The sequence below is a fragment of the Psammomys obesus genome, unplaced genomic scaffold, assembly GCF_907164565.1.
Source record: "Psammomys obesus unplaced genomic scaffold, mPsaObe1.curated_primary_1811, whole genome shotgun sequence".
Lineage (NCBI taxonomy): Eukaryota > Metazoa > Chordata > Mammalia > Rodentia > Muridae > Psammomys > Psammomys obesus.
In genome coordinates this window covers 10019899-10037214 of record NW_026596095.1, presented here as the reverse complement: position 1 = coordinate 10037214, position 17316 = coordinate 10019899, and the positions used below count along the sequence as shown (strand labels likewise).

Genomic DNA, 17316 nt, shown 5'->3' with positions numbered 1-17316 from the left:
AGACTCTCCTCCAGCCAGGCATCATTCCTTCCTTCTTTATAGTATGGAGTCTGAGGCCCAGATAAAGAATCATTTGTCCACAGTTAAACGTACAGCATGTAGTAAGCCTGGGGTACACAGCAGCACGTTGTTCTCCATTAGATTGTTCAGTCTCTGTGCCCGCTTGTAGCCTGGCCTGGGATAGTGTTTGTGGCTTGGAATCCTCTGCTGTGTGCAGATAATTCTTGGCCAGCACAGAGGGAGACTCTACACTGGACAGCTTGCCCACAGAGCTGGGGAGGAAGTGGGGACTGACTGAGTCCCAGACTTTGGTCAAGGTCACAGTTGGAACTGAAGGATGTTCACGCTCTGCGGCACTCATCTCTTTATCCCTAAGTGGACTAGGACTCAGAGAGACCTACACGGTTGGTGCCAGACGGGCAGGTTCCTGATTAGCTACCACTGAAGCTTCTGCAGCTGGAGGCTAAACCACTACAGGAAGACCCACGTTTGCTATCAGAAAACGGCATCTCCGCCCCTGATGGCTTACCCATACAGCATGAGCAGAGCGATGAGAGCAGGAAGGTTGTCTGCAGATGTGTAGGCTTTCTTTTGAAATCCAAAGAAGATGCCCACCACCAGGCCCGCACTTACAGCATAATTCACCTTAGAGAGAGGAGACAGTAAGTCACTGACCCTCTATGACCTGGGGATCAGGCTCCTCCAGCTCTTGTGGTCTGGGATTGGGTCCACCTATTTAAACAGCTTTTGGTTAGCAGATACAGAGTTAAGACATAGGCTAAGCAGTTTACAGTTCTCTTGTGACCTCTTTCCTACCCCTGTTCAAAGACCTCCAGTGCCTATCTTTGAAAAAGAACAGATATGAAATTCTATCTGATCTCTCTTACTAAATCGGCTGTAAAGTCCTGGTGGTTGTTCTTTTTAAACATGTCTCCAGAATTTAGGAAAGCTTAAACTATGGTTCTTCTGTTTGAGGTGCTCACATGGCTGAGGTTAACTCTTCTAAACCATGCAGTTCTGAAGACATCAGGTCTGACATGGAAAGGTGGGCAGCATGGTAAGATGACGTCTCCACCAGGGTGAAAGCCTAGTGAGCATGAGGAGGGCATGGCACCGAGGGTACCTGGAATGGATGCCCAAGTCCCCGTTGAGACAGACAAGCACAGGGAATAGCTCAGCAGCCCAGGGCTCTGCTTGGCTTGGGCTATATACACAACCATTTCCAAATGATGCCTGTTAGCAACTTAGGACTCCTATGTTGCTGCACGCATACCTGTTTTCAACAATGGAAATGTTACTCCTCTTAGCAATCCTTTGACATACCCAATTGGAATTCCAGAACTTCCTCAACAACAATTTTGGAATTATAGGTTATGGACCTATATTGGGTAGCCTAGATTGGGTAGGGTACATGCACAATAAGGCGAAACTGTGTCCCCAAATGAGGTTGCCCAACTGGGCAAGCACATGATTAAAATCAGACGGGGCATGCGCAGTAAGCAAAGATTTACACAAACCTAGTCTGCTAAGACAGGAACTCAAGCAAGCTCCTCCTCCTCTTGAAATAATTGGGGCCCTTGCTAGCCTCACTCACTTGGCCTGCTGTCAGTCTTGATGTGTGTCTCTAATGTGTTCTATTGCTTACTTTAAATAATATTTCTTTGTTAGTTTGCAGTCTGTGCAGGATTTTAAAGATTTTGGACTCTTTGGTTGTGACTTGAGTCAGAGGTGAGCGCCACAGCTAGTGCATAGAGAGACTTCGAAGCACGGGTAGAACCCTGCGTATATACACAAATGTCTTCTCTGGTTCTGTCTACTTAACAGGCTGCCATCAGTGCTATCTTGGTGTCACGGAACAAGCCTGGTGCCCAGATCTTGGTTTATGAAAGCCGCTTCCCACTGAAATGAACCAGGTCCCTTGGTGAAATATCTTGCTCCAGGGGTTGCAGGATGAGCCTGGGTCTCTTGCCCATCCAGAGGCAGTGGGATACTCCAGGCAGAAGGACACAAATCAGCAGAACACAGCGGGCAGCCTGAAGGAGTTCTTACTGCCATACTGTTAGTTACCTCTATACAACAGTATAGCGTACCTCTATACAACAGTGTGCTGGTTAACAAGAGCTATGGCTGCATAGAGACACAAACAAGTAAGTGAACAAATGGAAAATTGGCTAACAAACCAGATGTTTGCACATCTTCTCTTCAAAGTTTCTGTTAAAGTTTTCACTAATAATAAAAGGGGAAAGAATAATTCTTCTGGCGGAGAAGCTGCGCAGACACCTTGTGAAGTGACAAAGCGAACACCCCCAGAACTAGGACAAGTTGAAATCAGACACAGACTGATAGGGTGCAAGGGGAATCCAGCTTCTGCACCTCGACACTGTCGCCAAGGACTCACGACATCAATCCGGTCATGAGGAGCCTGGGGTAACCCTGAATTGACAGACTCCCTGCCAAGTAACTGGCCTGTAATCTTCCAGTGGGTCAAGGCCATGTGTGTTAAGGGGCGGAGCAGGAACTGTCTCAGGTTGAAGTAGACAAAAACAGCAACAACCTAGTGCAAGGCATCGCTGTGGAAGCATGTCCGTGTTTGTAAAGGTACACATCAGAGGTGTGTATGTGTTTAAGAGAGAGGGCACACACACGCACGCATGCACACACTCACATACAAAACACCTTCCAGCCCTTTCCCCCTGACTAGCACCTTAAAGACTACAGGACGCCTGGAACTTGTGTAAAAGCCGTCAGCCAGCAGGTGTTCCATCAGAGCTCTGACAGCCTTCCTCAAAAAGCCTGGAAGCTCCCACTTGGGAGGACACAAACTAGCCAAACAAGGAGGTCACTCTCTGTTGTTAGAAGTAAGGTCTCCACAATAGCTGCTTCCCTAGAGCAGCGCCTGGACACCTGGAGTTGGCTCCATGTCCAAGATCTCCAAAGGACATCAGAGAAACGGTGTCAGGCCCTGTCGTTTCAGCAGAGGCTCTAAGAATACATTTTCCAAGCCCGAGAGGGGCTGAAAATGGTGGAAAGTGACTAAGATGAGGGTCACAAGGTCGCACCTCAGGGGCAGAGAGATCTGGACAGAATTGCAGGACTGTGGCAGCTGGCAACCAGAAGCATCAGAACAAAGAGTCAATAAATTGCTTCATTCTTAAAAAGAGAAAAGAAAGATACTTTCAGCTAACTCAGAAGGCTTCAGGCTGTGCTTGGCACTTCCTGAAGTCTATGATTGCTTCAACATTAAAAAAAAAAAAAATTATAGTGTCACAGGTGTGCTGAGTGGGTGATACAAACAATTAATTGTTAGCTCAACAATGACTCCCCAGGCATCCATTGTCTTTTTGCCACTGACTAGCAACAGTAATGAGTACCTTAATTCTAGATCACAGAGCTCAGAGTTCCAGCCAGTGAAAAATCTCGAGTGGCAGGAGGCCTGCCAATGCTGCAGCCACCATCCTCTGGACCTTGAAAGAATGGCCTGCAGGCTACTTTGCCAGTGCTTGGCCCCTTTATCCAAGGTGTTCATCCCTTCCTTGTAGCCCTGTCTTTCTACAGGCTCCAAGACCTCTCTGTGTAGCCACATACAGCCCAGGCCAAAGTGTAAATTATATATCTTGTCTTTAAAGTGGAAAAAAACAGGACCTGGGAAAGAGCTCAACAGTAAAGAGCATTTGCCATTCTTGCAGAGTCCCCACATTGGGTCCCTAGCATCTATATAGCAGTTAACAACAGTTTCAAGGGATCTGATGATCTCTTCTGGGCATGCACCAGGCATGCGTACATATAGGCAAACACACTCACACACCTAAACTCACATAAAATAAAAATATACCTAAAAAACAGAAAAACAGTTAACACTTCTTAACAGTTAGCTTTTTAAGGTAAGTGAGCCCAAGTTCTTTCCTGTTAAAATCACCATGCCGAGAGAAGCTGGTAGCTCCTGAACGACCCATGCACCTGGGTGCATGAAGAAAAGGGAAATAATTCAATTGCTGGTGAAGTCTTCCGGTTTTATATTGTGAGGTGACAGCTATGGTAACAGGTAGAGTGAGGCCAACGGAACATGTCAGCCAAGCCCCTGATATCCAGCATTATTAGTAAAAGCCACAGGAAGAGGATCATTCACACCGGTCTCCATGAGCCGGTATGTTTCAGCATCAAGAGAGAAGCCTCATGCTGTTCTTGTAATGTTGAGATAAAAGGAAGATCTCATGGGCCAGCTGGGGCGACACACACCTTTAAGCACAGAACTTGAGTAGCAGAGGCAGGTGGATTTCTGTGAGTTTGAAGCCAACCTTGTTTATACCTTGAGTTCCAAGGCAGCCAGGGCTGCATAGTGAGATCCTGTTTCAAAACACACAACAAAACGACTCAAAGATCTCATTATTCAAGACACCAAGAAAAAATGGGTTGGTGTCACAGTGTCCCTGTCATATTATAACTAGACTGCTAAAAGTTCCTTTTGGGGGGCTGGAGAGATGGCTCATCAGTTAAGAGCACTGCTCTTCCAGAGGTCCTGAGTTCGATTCCCAGCAACCACATGGTGGCTCCCAACCATCTATACTGGGAACTGATGCCCTCCTCTGGCATGGCGGTGTACATGCAGATAGAACTCTCATATGTAAAATAAATATATCTTTTTTTAAAAAACAGTTCCTTTTGGCCCTGTGGCCTGTAATGCATACTGCATTCTAATCCTTCTTTGTCCCCCACCAACCTTGTCTGTTGTCTGCTGATGATGAGCTGATTTCTTTATTTTTTATTTTTATTTTTATTTTTTTAGTTTTTCCTAAAGTTGTAGCTGATCTAATACAGTGAAGATCTGGTCACTTAAAATAACCATTGTGTATGTGCGCATGATATGTGTGGGTACACATGCCACAACTACATATGTGTGTGGAGGCAGAGAACGCTTTTCTGAGGGTGCTTCTCTGTTTCTGCCTTCACACGGGTTCCACGGGTCGGATTCGGGTCATCCGGCTTGTGCGGCAAGCACCTTTACCCACTGAGCCATCTCACCAGCCCCTGGATACTCTGAAGAAGTAAAATGAGGTTTCTAAGCGGTATTTCCAGATTTGGCAAATCAAAATATAGAATGCCCGGTTAAATTTGAATTTCTGAGAAAACAACCAGTGACTTTTAGTGCAAGCATGTTACCACGTAACAGTTGAAGTGGGAGATACTGAAGACTTTCGCTATGAGTTGTTCATTGTTTATCCTGAGATTCAAAGTAGCTATTAACTGTGTCCTGGGGTCTTCTCAGGGATTGGTTCCCAACTGGCTTTTTAAGAAGATATCAAGGGATGGCAGTCACCAGACTGTTGCCCCAGCAGCCCCGACAAGCTGAAATCCCTCCCTGCCCAGACATGCCTCAGCTGTGCCCTGTCCTGGAGGTTGGGAAAGGCCTGGTACTCACGATATCCCAGAGGAAGTTAGTCAGCCAGTAGGTGGTGGGGCTCACGCCACTGATGAACTGCAAGTGCTTGGCTTTTGTCACTCTCTCCTGGATCAAGTAAAGCACAAAGCTGGCCGGGACGAAGGACATGGCGAAAATCACACATATGGCCACCACAACATCCACGGAAGTGGTCAGCCTGCGGCAGGACCAGAGATGGGGAAGGTCAGAAACCTAGAGAAGGTATGTGTCAGGCTCTGGGCAGTCCTTATTCAGTCCTATGGTATGTCCCCACATCCCTGGCTTGAAGCACTGCCTTAATCAAGGCTAAGTGGATAGTTTTATAGGTTGCTTTTTGGGGTTGTGAGAACATTCTAGATAGCCTTCCATTTTATTACGTTTCTACCTGTGTACTATGGTATACACAAATGAAGACTTTGGAGCAATTCTAAAGTCTTCTTAGCTCGGAGGTTTTCTAAAGGCTCTTGAGTTTCCTGCAGCCACAGACAGGCTTACGTTCTATGAAACCACATCAGAGGAAATAGTCACGTGGAAACTCAAGGAATAGGAGGCGAGTTTTTTAAGATTGGTCTCTGGGACCACACAGAAGGCATTTGGCTTGGGAGCAGGTAGACCCTGAATCCTGTCTGAACTCTAGGCAGTCCTGAGAGCTTCCCAAAAGTTTGCACTTCAGAGTGCTTCTCCTCAAATCTCTGTAGCCTCCAGTAGCGCAAACTGAGTAGCACACCGAAGACCAATGTTCTACCTGAAGCTGAGACATAAGAGCCCAATGTTGAGGAAAGCAAATAGCTCCAAAGCATGGCTACCTGACGCAAATTAGCAGAAGCTAGAACCATGCCAGGGAAAGGAGCCTCACCGACTATTCCAGGTGCCAGCAGGCTCTTTGTGTCCCGGCAGAGAGGTTACTGGTGTAATTCGGGAGGAACTTGTTATCAAGGGCCCAAAAGTGTAAGTTTATTTTCCAAATAAATGGGGAGATGAAAGAACAGCCAATTTGGTTCAGGAAGCATTTGAAACCAGTCATTCATATGAGCCCAATGAAATGTCATCACTCAGCCTTATACCTCACAACACACACACAGACACCCCTCCCTTCATTTTTAAGAGAGAGAAAGAGAGAGAGAGAGAGAGAGAGAGAGAGAGAGAGCCCCCAGGTGGTGGCAGCTCACACTGTGATGTCGGAGAGCTGCTCCTTGGTCAGGTTCAAAGGCTGGCTGATGACAGTGATTCCATACTCCTCGGGGTCCTTGTCCTTGGGCAGGCTGGCACGTAAGATGGCATTGTGAGCCACGTTCAGAAAGCTGACCATTGCATGCCAGCCCTTGTTGTTAAACCACACCTAGAGGGCAGAGACAGGCTGATTGGATAGCTGGCCTACAACCCAGGCACCCGAGAGGGGGCACTGACAGGCTGTTTAAAGGAAAAGCTACCAGCAGCAAAAAGAACAAACGTGAGAAGGAGGGAGGGCTTGGCAGGCATTCCTGCCATGGGATGGAATTTTATTAAGCAGAGCAAAAGCTGTCAACCAATGAGCTCGCAGGAATTTTTAGATTCAGGTCAGGTACCTTAATGTTGTCCTTGGTTTCAAGATGTTTGAGGAACTCTAACATTTCTTTAGCGGCCTCTCTGGTGACAGGACCCTAGAACAGCACAACAAACAAGAAATGTTTCCTCTTTTTCCCTCCTTCTTCAGTACTTATGGTAATTTCCATCTTCTTTTAAGTAAGTCCAACACTTGACCCCAAACCCAGGTCCTTTACATACCCCGCTCACATTCATCATCTGGCCCAGGTCACTTAGAAAACCAACAAGTGCTTCCCCAGTGACGGGGATGGCAGGGAGCTTTCCTCCGATGGAAATTCCTCCGTACCTACAAGGCAGGAAGATGTCAGTGCCATGAGGCTCATGCCCACCAGCATGATCTCAGCTTCCACAGGGGTACTGCCTGGGCTACGAAGCAACATTGTTCCCCCTCACAAACCTTTCCTCTCCAAATAGTCCTCCTGCCCTCTAGACGTGAAAGCTAATAAACCCACAGTCTAGATTCCAAGATATGAGTGGAAGCATCTACTTGTCTTTCTAAATCTGGCTAATTTTTATTCACTTCTCTGAAAATTACATGATTTCATTCTTCTCTATGCAAATGCCTATGACTTCACACTTCACGTTTTCTTTGATGGGCACTTAGGTGGATGCTTTTTAGCTTGGCTGTTGCAAATGTGCTTCAGTAAACTTGGATGTGTAAGCGGCTCTGTTGTGTGTTAGCTTATGCTCCTTTGGAAATACGTCAGGGGTGGTTCTGCGTTTGGAGAAACCTCTACACTGACTTCCGGAGTGTCTGAATGTACATCCTCAGACATGGTGCACAGGGTTCCTTTCCTCTCTGTAGCCTCGACTGCATTTGTAGTTATTTGTCTTCTTCATGACAGCCATTCTCACTGGGGAGAGATGGAATTTCAGTGTAGTTTTGATTTGCATTTCCTTGGCAGCTAAGGATGTTGAGCATCTTCCATGTATTTACTGGCCGCTTGTATTTCTTTTAAGAAAAGTGTTCATTTCATTGTTAGTTCATTAGGTTTGTTTTGTTTTGTTTTGTTTTTTATTTAACATTGTGAGTTCTGTATACATTGTGGCTATCAGTCCCTTGTTGGATGAATATTGTTAAAATTTTCCTTCCATTCTGGAGGCTGTCTCTTTCTTGCTGTAATTATTTTCTTTGTTGTATAGAAACCTTCAATCTGCTCTTCTACCCCGAGGTGTCGGAAACCCTTTGCCTGCACGTATATTTTGAAGTAGTTTCCCGTTAGTTGTTTCAAAGTTTCAGGACTTGTCTTAAGACGTATTTCCAAGGGGATATAAGTTAAGTTACCATTTTGAATCAATTTTTTTGTATAGAGTGAGAAAGGAAGATCTAGTTTCAGCTGTCTCCAGGGGATAACTAGTTATCCCAGCACCATGTATTAAAGAGGTATCTTTTTTCCAGTATTTATATATATTTTTTTCTCCAGTGTGTGTGGGGGAAATATATATATATATATGGCATCATTGTCAAAAACCAAGTGGCCGTAGCTGTGTGAGTTTAAGGGTGAGTACTCTATTTATTTTACCCCATTGGTCCATGTGTATATTTTTTTAAATTTATTTTTCAGAGTATAATACAACGACATCATTTCATCTTTCCCTTTCCTCCCTCCCAAACCTCCCACATGCCCATCCTCACTCTCACATTCACGGCCTCTTCTTTCATTAATCATTGCATGCATTTGTGAACATGCATATACGTATCTTTGAGCCAGCATTATCATGACCTGAAGTCATGGTGTTGTGATATCTTCATCATTGCCCGTTCCTGGCCTGTTTCCACTTGAAAATTCTCTGAACCTCTGAAACCACTTGAGCCTCCAGGATGCTCAAAGAACATGGTGGATTCTGGAGTTGGGTTGGATCTCTCGAAACTTAAATGTAACAGGCCAGGAAACATCCACACTCATGATCTGGGGTCCTAATGTCTCATAAAAACTTGTCTCTTGCCAGGCATGGTGGTGCATGCCTTGAATTCCAGAACTTGGGAGGCAGAGTCAGGTGGATCTCTGTGAGTTTAAGGCCAGCCTGATCTCTATCTATGGCGAGTTCCAGGACCATAAGTTTCTGGTGTCTGTCTCACGTGAAAGGTAGGAGGACCTCCCAGATCAGAACATTTGAAAACTTCCCAGGTCAACACTGTAAGAGTGACTGTGTGGAAAGAGTGCCACCTACTGAAATGAACTTCCGAGGTCCCCTCCAAGGGCTGATTTCCCAGACTTAGTCAGTGCTGCCCTAACATATTTAGCTGAGAGAGAGAGAGAGAGAGAGATAGAGATAGAGATAGAGATAGAGATAGAGATAGAGAGAGATTGCTGCACAGTGCGCGTGAAATCATATTATCTTCACCCTCAGCATCAACTAAGTTCACGACCTAGCAGTCACACCTAACTGCTTCAGCACTCCCAAATAGTTTCTTACCTCTGTTCATTGACCCAGTATTTGCTCTTTAAGCTGAAAAGCAAAATAAAGTCACGTAATACATACCATAAGGATAGCATTAGCATTGCCTTTTCTTTCTGGTCATTGGGACGTCTCTGTCCTAGGTATGTTTTTGCATTTCCTGGTATCTAAGCAATGTAGAGTGGAAGCTGGCATGCCTGGAGACCCAGGGGTATCCCTACAGGGAGAAAGGACTGCTATCTTCTAACCCTGGCTCTCCCGGTTGCCTCCTGCATGCTGGACCTTCTGATTAGCCCTTTGGTGAGGCCTCATGCTGGACCGGTGAACTCACTGTGGACCTAGAAATCATGGCAACCATCATGCCAGTGTGGAGTAAAGCTTGAAGCTTCCCCCTCCCCCCTTCACAGCACACAAGAAATTCTAATAATCACCCATGCCCTTGGTGAAAGTTCTAACTTACTCCATTGCATTCAGTCAATACACTGACTTTTGGGCATTTGAAGGTATGATAACATGGTGAGGAAACTCTAGTCCCTAGAGTTCAAGCTGGCCCTGAACTGTCATTGTCATCAGCCATTAAGTAAAAATCAAAACTTCTAGATTGCAAGTTTGCTATTGAGCCAGGTTTAGAGTGGTCTGTTGCTTATTGAATTAAGGAGTAAACTCTCCTCCTCCTCCGCTTCTGTTTTTGGATTGGGCAATGTTTGTTTGTTGGTGTTTCGTTTCATCTGTTTGTTGGTTTTCCACCACTAACTTGGCTCTGCTCTCCCAGCAGCTGTTTACACCATCTGCACTTTTCTCCAGCCCCTTAGGTCCGTGTAAGGCTTATTCAGACTGTGGTATGGGAGGCGACTGTTACACTGCTAACACCACACAGTTTGCTTCCTTTGCAAACCATAGGGCACTTGCGGAGTGGATCACACTTCCTTAGGGCTCTTTCTGGCGGGGTGCTTTCGTCAAGCTGCCTACCGTGATGGGGCTGCTGACGGTCTTGATAAGAACAGCGGCAGAGCGAGAGATTTAGATAGTAAAGTGTCTGCGGATATGTTCAAGGGTGGTGGTGACAGGTGATAATGAGTGTAACAAGAGCTAGTGCCTGACCCAGGGGCGTGGAACCAGATGCTGTCCCCTGGTCTCTTGCTGTCCCCTTGTCTTTCCTCTCTCAATCTCCTTTTGCTTCTCTTTCTTTTGTCCTCCCCTTTATTTTAAGATTTTTTTTTAAATGCACATTGATGTTTTGATGACATGTATGTCTATGTGAGGGTGTCAGATCCTCTGGAATTGGAGTTACAGACAGTGGGCTGTTATGTGGGTACTGGGAACTGAACCCGGGTCCTCTGGAAGAGTAGCCACTGCCCTTAACTGCTGAGCCATCTCTCCAGCACCGCTTTCTTCACTTTTACTCTTCAACTTCCCCTCTTTTCTCCCTACCCCTACAAACTTCATCTCTCTTTCTCGTCTCCTTAAGGTATAAGGCTTCCTTATGGAATACATTTTTTTTTGTGTGTGTGTGATACTTAAAATGCCGCCCGAGAGAAACTTTGACTATTAATCTTACACTCTTAAGAGACAGCTCAGTTATTTTTTTTCTTCTGTGAGGCCCTCACATTCTGCTGATACCCTCAAGGGTCAGCAGTGGGGAACTGACTTTCTGCCATGGTTGATATTGTTGCTAGGCAGCCAAGGACTACAAGCGTGACTGGGTCTCCTACCTGCTTCTTATGAGAGCAGGATACGTTTTTACCAAGTAGTCGGAGATGTTCCTGTTAGTGAGGTCTTGCAGGACTTCGGTGCTGCGCTGTATCCTCTGGGGCAAAGAGACACGGTGAAGATGTGGGGATTGAGACCTTAGAGTTTGTGAAACTGATGTTCTTCTCCAAAAAGCATTATCGACTCAGAAGCTAGGAAACACTGAACCGAAGCCCTGGCGGCTTCCCCATTCCTATATCGTGAGGTGGGAGTCATCGTTGGTCCCGCCCCTTTTCCTCTCAATCCATCTATCGGCAGAGAGCTTAACTGCAGAACCAACCTCCAACATATCTGTCTTTTGCTCTCTGATCCTGTCATCCCAATCTAAGCCACCACCTAGACCTTGCCTAGACCTCTCCAGAACCTTCCCTGCTGTTTCCATGACTCCATCCACTGTCAGATTGAGTTTTAGAGATAAAAACCATCCATCAATCACCTCATGTACCTTCCTAGTGCTCATCTCACAGGAAACATTCCTTTGTCTGAATCAACTCAGTGCCTCTGTACTAGCCCACGTATGACATTGTCTCTGTGAAAGCAGAGTCCTTCTCTGACTTTCGGTTTCCACACTCCTAGTACCCAGCGTGCAGCTATAAAATAATATATCTGTAATGCAAATTAAATAATTTGAATAACACTTTATATGTTTTAAATCACTTTCAAAATATATCCTGAGATTTGGGGGAATTCAAAATTGCTAGATATTTGGCCACCAGATGGCAATATCACACAGTGTTGAGTTTCTTGGGTTAGTGGATGGCATAGGTCAGTCAAGAGCCTTGGGCAATGCTCCTTGATCACTTCTCTCTGGAGGAGTGACCTTGCCAGCCCAGAGAGGATGAGGATCCAGACAGTCCTGATAGGATCTGATAGGCTAGGGTCAGACAGTATGGGAGGAGGATTTCCCTATCAGTGGACTAGGGGAGAAGGATAGGGGAGAAAGAAGAAGGAGATGAGGGAGGGGGCTACAACCAGGATACAAAGTGAATAAATGGTAAAAAAAACAAAAACAAAAAACAAAACAAAACAAACAAACATGGGCAAAAGCGTGCACTCTGTCCAGATTGCCACACAGAAGTGGCTGACAGGATTAACCTATCAGGTATTAAATCACCATCAAAATGAATTTATTTTTCATATGTTTTCTAGATCCCTCCCTTTCCCCATGTGATTCCTGCTTTAATTCACATTCTTCGTCACAGGCCTTCTCTGCTAGGTGAAGAAGTAGCAGTCCCTGCACGCCCGCAGTGTAGCAGGGGCTGTGGCAAATCTCTGTGTGCAGGATCCCACTTCTTGCTTTCAGAAAAGAGCACTTTACCAAGAAAGGGGAGTTAAGAAAAGTGGGCCAACTTGTGTGTGGTTGGCCTAAGCTGAGGACCACCCGCATCTGACTCCACTCTACCTGTTCTTCGAATTGGCCACAGTTCCTAACCAAGCAACCCGGGCAGCGGGCCGCAACAATTCCTGATGCCTGGGACAGTTTGTGATGGACTGTTCTCTGAAACTTCCAAACACAACATTCCTGCTTTGCGTCGGTTTGGAGTAGAAGTCAGGGATGGGGCACATCACGACGCTGTCAAAGGGATGTTGGAGCAGGAAGGACTCCTGCAGAGCATGGTATCTGCTGCCCTGACCATCCAGATGCCGTTACTGCCAGTTCCCATTCGCCACCTCTGAACTAGGGCCTTCCCTCTTAATGAGGAGCGGCAGGGGTGAAATGCAGACCTGCCTAGCTTCTTCCAGGACTGAGCTTTTCCCTAAGGACCAAAGGCCAATGCTACTCTGAAGGTGAGTTTCTAAGTTATACAGGCAGGGAAGGCACCTCTGTGTAGCAGGGTTTGAACTTTTCTTTTCCCTGCCCAAATTCTAGAAAGTCAGGGATGACTGCAATGTGCCAGTCTAGACGTCATCCAAAGAGTGGATTGCTTGAGAAATACAAAAGCAAATGCTTTAGATTTTTTTTTCTTTTTTTTTTTTTTTTAAGAAAAAGATTGACACGGGGCCGCTTATGAGTCAGCAGCTTTGGTACATGCTATGATAAAATCTAGTTGTCCTATTATGTCTTCTTCCTGCTGCTATTGTTGTGGCTTTTCCCATGGGCAAAGGCTGTGAGAACTAAGGTGACAGCCCCCAGTCTCTGATACTGGCTTGATATTCGGTCCTGTAGAAGGGCTACGCAGTGCCTGGAAGTCTTCTTTGTATACACTTAAACCATTCGTTGTATATTTTTCTTCATCCCATCACTCTACTTCCTAACAAAATAGGTTCTAACACTCCAGCTGGAGAGCCGGAGGCATGTGGGGCTCCAAGAAACTTCGTGTCAACTTTGACATGGGCAAGAGGCAAGCTGGATCTTACTTTAGCCACTGTTAGGTGCTGGTTGCCATCACTTGAGCTGACTCTAGCCCTAAATAGTTCATTACCCACATTATTTCTTTGAATCCTTATGGCAAGGCTATGAACTAAGTGTGGCTCTCCTCAACCTCCAGGAGAGAAAGTGATGAAGGCTCGGAGGCCGAGAAACCAAACCATGGCTCCCTTATTCCTGTGTCCCGTAACACATGAACTCTTCAGGAATCATCCATACATTGAGAAGTAACAAGAGAGGCCATCCAAGGCAGGCTATGTACGAGTCACAGGGAGAAAAGTGAGGTTCTCTTGCCCTTGAAGGTGCTCCCTAAAACCTCCAGGAGGGCTTGCTGTGGTCTGGAGCACAGGTCTAGACAAAGCACTGCTCCGAGTACAATCAATGCCACTCTTGCAAAAGAAAAGTTGCTTTTTGTGTGTGTGCATAAACCTAGGCACATAGCTTATTTCTCACCCTATCTGCCCTCCCTACCACCGCCCTGCTTCCTTCCTTGTGACGAACATCAAACCCAGGGCCTTACCATGCTAGACAGTCTACCACCAAGCTCCGCCATAGCCTCCAAAGCAAGGTTAATGAAAACTGTTGACCAACACGTGGGCATGAATATACATCACAACATTATTGAAAATGGAGAAGAAATGTTAAATTTAAGTGATCAACTGTGGGGAATAATGTAAAACCAGCGGAAGCACAGGAATGGCATGAGCCTGTGGGAAGGATGCAGGTACCTGTGGGGGCGGGAGTCCCCCAGCTCCCTCAGGGCACTCAGGCAGCATGGTGAGCTTCTCTTGGGTGCTGCACTTGCAGGAGGGAGAAGGGTGGGCCGCTGTCCACTTCTGCTTCTGGAACAGGTGGGTGAGGTTCGGGGACACGGGCGGTGTCTTCCAGGAGGTTGAATTACCACAGGGGTACTCCCTCATGGGGAACGAGAAAATAGTCAACAGTCAATCCCACCGCCTGATTTTTTTTTTCTTTTTCTTTAAATTCCTACAAAAGAGGAATGGTCGCTAGCTGAGCTGGCTCTTTCTTTGCCTTTCCTCTCTCAGAGCAGGGAATTTCCATCCTGGGGTTTAGACTGTGCTTAAGGACTATCAGAACTGGGATCCTGCAGACGACAAAGCAAAGTCTAGGGAATAACCGTCTAGTCTGTGGAGTCGGCTTTGTTCTGTGTATCTGCTCTTGCTCTTGAGACATAGAGAAACACAACGGAAGAATCTGAAATGTGACTGGATGGAAACAGGTGGTACAATTAGGCTGAACTGTAAAGACCCCTGGTGGCTTTCGACTACTTTCTACCACTCTCTTTCTATAGTTACAGCAATGATGGAGAGCTGGCCATCGAAGTAACTGTAACTGGTGCCTCTCAGGGTCCAATTGTATAAAATCACATCCTGCATCTTCTTCCACCCCTGTTTAAAGTTTTGGGTTTTTTTTTCCCCCAGATGAGTTTGGGTGAATAACGTCAAACAACAGAACATTTCTATATTGAGACACATAGAGCTGTCGATGGTGGAGTCTTCTGAGTATGGAAGGAGAAGCTGGGTAAGTGCTGATCAGAGACACGGACATGACACAGGGAAGGATGGGGGGGGCTTTCCCACACTTCTGGGCTGCCTTTGGTGACTTACGGAAGCCACTCTCCCTTTAGACAACGGTTGCCGAAACCTGGCCTGTTCAGGAGGACATCTGCCAGTACTTCCAAGTGTTCATTGTTGGGCTCATCCATGCTAAAAAGAGAGAGAGGCTTACCTGGTAGTCGGACACAGACAGAAGGACAAAGGCCACTAACATGCAGAGGTAAGTTTGTGAGGCGCTGAACACCGACTTAGAATGGCTGTGAGCTCCCGGAAGTGGGGTAGCCTACCAGACACCTAGAAGTCTAAGGGCAGATCATCTATGCCTCAAAAAGATGGAGCTCTGACCCCCTCCCCCAGGCTTCACATCCTCTTCCATTAGCTGCTGCTTATTCCACAGCCACTGGAAGCACCGTGAACCACACTGCTCAGCAGTCACAGCTACGTTATCTCTCCTGCCAAGAACAATGCCAGGGCTCCTTCCACCTTGCTGAAGATTCCAGGGAAGCAGGGAGGGCAGGACCCTCCCAGCAAGCCAGTGTTCCAGGAATATCACACATCAGAGAACAATGGTGACTCCAGGGGAAGGATCTACGCACCTGAAGAAGGTATATTGATGCCCATACATCCAGGGGTGAAGGGTCAAGGCTGGAAATTCACCAAACGGAGGCACAATGACGGAAAGCATCAGAGCCAAAAACACGAAGGTGGCAGGGAGAACAATCTGCGGGAGAAATAGCCATGGAGATACAGGCTGAGGTAGGAGCGATGATACACGCATGCAGGAAAGCATTCAATGCACGTATATGTACATGTACCCATGCAGCAAACATTCTTTTAAGTGTTTATTCTCCACTTCATACTCAGATGATGGTAGTTAAGAACAGGCTTCTAGGGAAACATACACAAATGTATAAGGCAATATATGTAGAAAGAAAAAGAATGTTCCTGCGGTTGTAAAAGAATCTCAATGTATACCATGCTCAGCCAGAGTCTAAAAGGCTCGCGAGTCATTTAAAGAACGACTCACATTACTCGCTTCTTTTTGAACTCAAGTTTCTTTTTTTGAATGAAAAATCTATAGAGAGGACTGGGCACATAGCTGAAGTGGGATGGAGCATTTGCCCAGCATGTATGAAGCCCTGAATTCAATCTGTAGTGCTGCATAAAATTGAGCTTAATGGCGCATGCTTTTATTCCCAACACTCAGGAGGTAGAGGCAGGATGATCAGAAGTTCAAGGTCTTTCTTGGCTACATAACAGGTCTGAGACCAGTTTGGGGTACATGAGACCGGTCTCAAAAGAAGACAATGGTCTTGATCTTTGGATCGTTAGAAAAAGGAATGAAACATATAACTCTATAACATATAACATAACCTTTCATTATGAAAAGAGAAACAACACTAGAAAAATAGGATGTGGTACTATCCTATTTTTTACTCTAAGTGAGGCCCAGACCTTACAAGGAAGGTTTACAAATCCCAGAATAAAAATAAAGGTTTGGCAAGGAGGAAGTAGAGCTGAGAGGAGCTGAAGAAAGTGTTCTGGGTGGTGTTTGTAACCACACTCGTGGATGCTCCTGAGAAGATGGAACTGCAGGATCAGTACCACAGACCACCCTTCCTGGGGCGAGGGGAGATGGGGGTGGGGAGAGCTCGGTCAAGGCCAAGCTGACCACAGTGGTACCTGAGCCAGAAAGTCCTTGTGGCTGCGGACAGTGTGGTGGAATCGCTTGACTAACAGGGCCTGAACATGTTGAAGAACCAGTCGAGCACCTGTGTTGAATGGGACACCGGGATCCTGTGGCTCTGGGGACGGTTGGCCCTTAGGAGGATCCGCTTGTCCTGGGGAGCAGGTGTGAGAGGCCTGGGCAGGCTGCCTGACCTTCTCAGTGGAAACCGAGCAAGGGTGCCGGAGACCACCATGCTGTCTCTTCTGCTGAGTGCCACCTAAGGGATATGGGGTCAATCATTTGAGAACAAACAAACAAACAAACAAACATATATAAGAGATACTGTTATATACAAATTTTCCCTTCCAACATCAGTTACTCTTCATTCAGAGAAACAATGGGGCAAGGTCTCACTCTAACCAACTGTATTTAGCCATCCATTCTGTGGCAGGTGGTGAGAGTGTGGAATGGAGGGTTGTAGTTCAGAGAATAAGATCCATTAGTCTATGTGGCTTTAGGCCATCATCCTACCTCAGTAAGCTCAGCTTCCCCT

General features: G+C 46.2%; 1 protein-coding gene across 1 annotated transcript in view; it reads right to left on the bottom strand.

Annotated features, from left to right (window-relative positions):
* The window catches only part of Abca4 (ATP binding cassette subfamily A member 4), a 121729-nt gene that overhangs the window by 18969 nt on the left and 85444 nt on the right, over positions 1–17316 (bottom strand). Inside the window, exons 27-37 of the mRNA XM_055628198.1 lie at positions 16778–17040; positions 15691–15815; positions 15146–15244; positions 14246–14432; positions 11113–11207; positions 9419–9451; positions 7181–7286; positions 6982–7056; positions 6586–6755; positions 5417–5594; positions 530–645 (exon numbers count right to left, since the gene is read on the bottom strand). Coding sequence (XP_055484173.1) covers positions 530–645; positions 5417–5594; positions 6586–6755; positions 6982–7056; positions 7181–7286; positions 9419–9451; positions 11113–11207; positions 14246–14432; positions 15146–15244; positions 15691–15815; positions 16778–17040 — 1447 coding nt within the window. The remainder of the gene's footprint in view (positions 1–529; positions 646–5416; positions 5595–6585; positions 6756–6981; positions 7057–7180; positions 7287–9418; positions 9452–11112; positions 11208–14245; positions 14433–15145; positions 15245–15690; positions 15816–16777; positions 17041–17316) is intronic.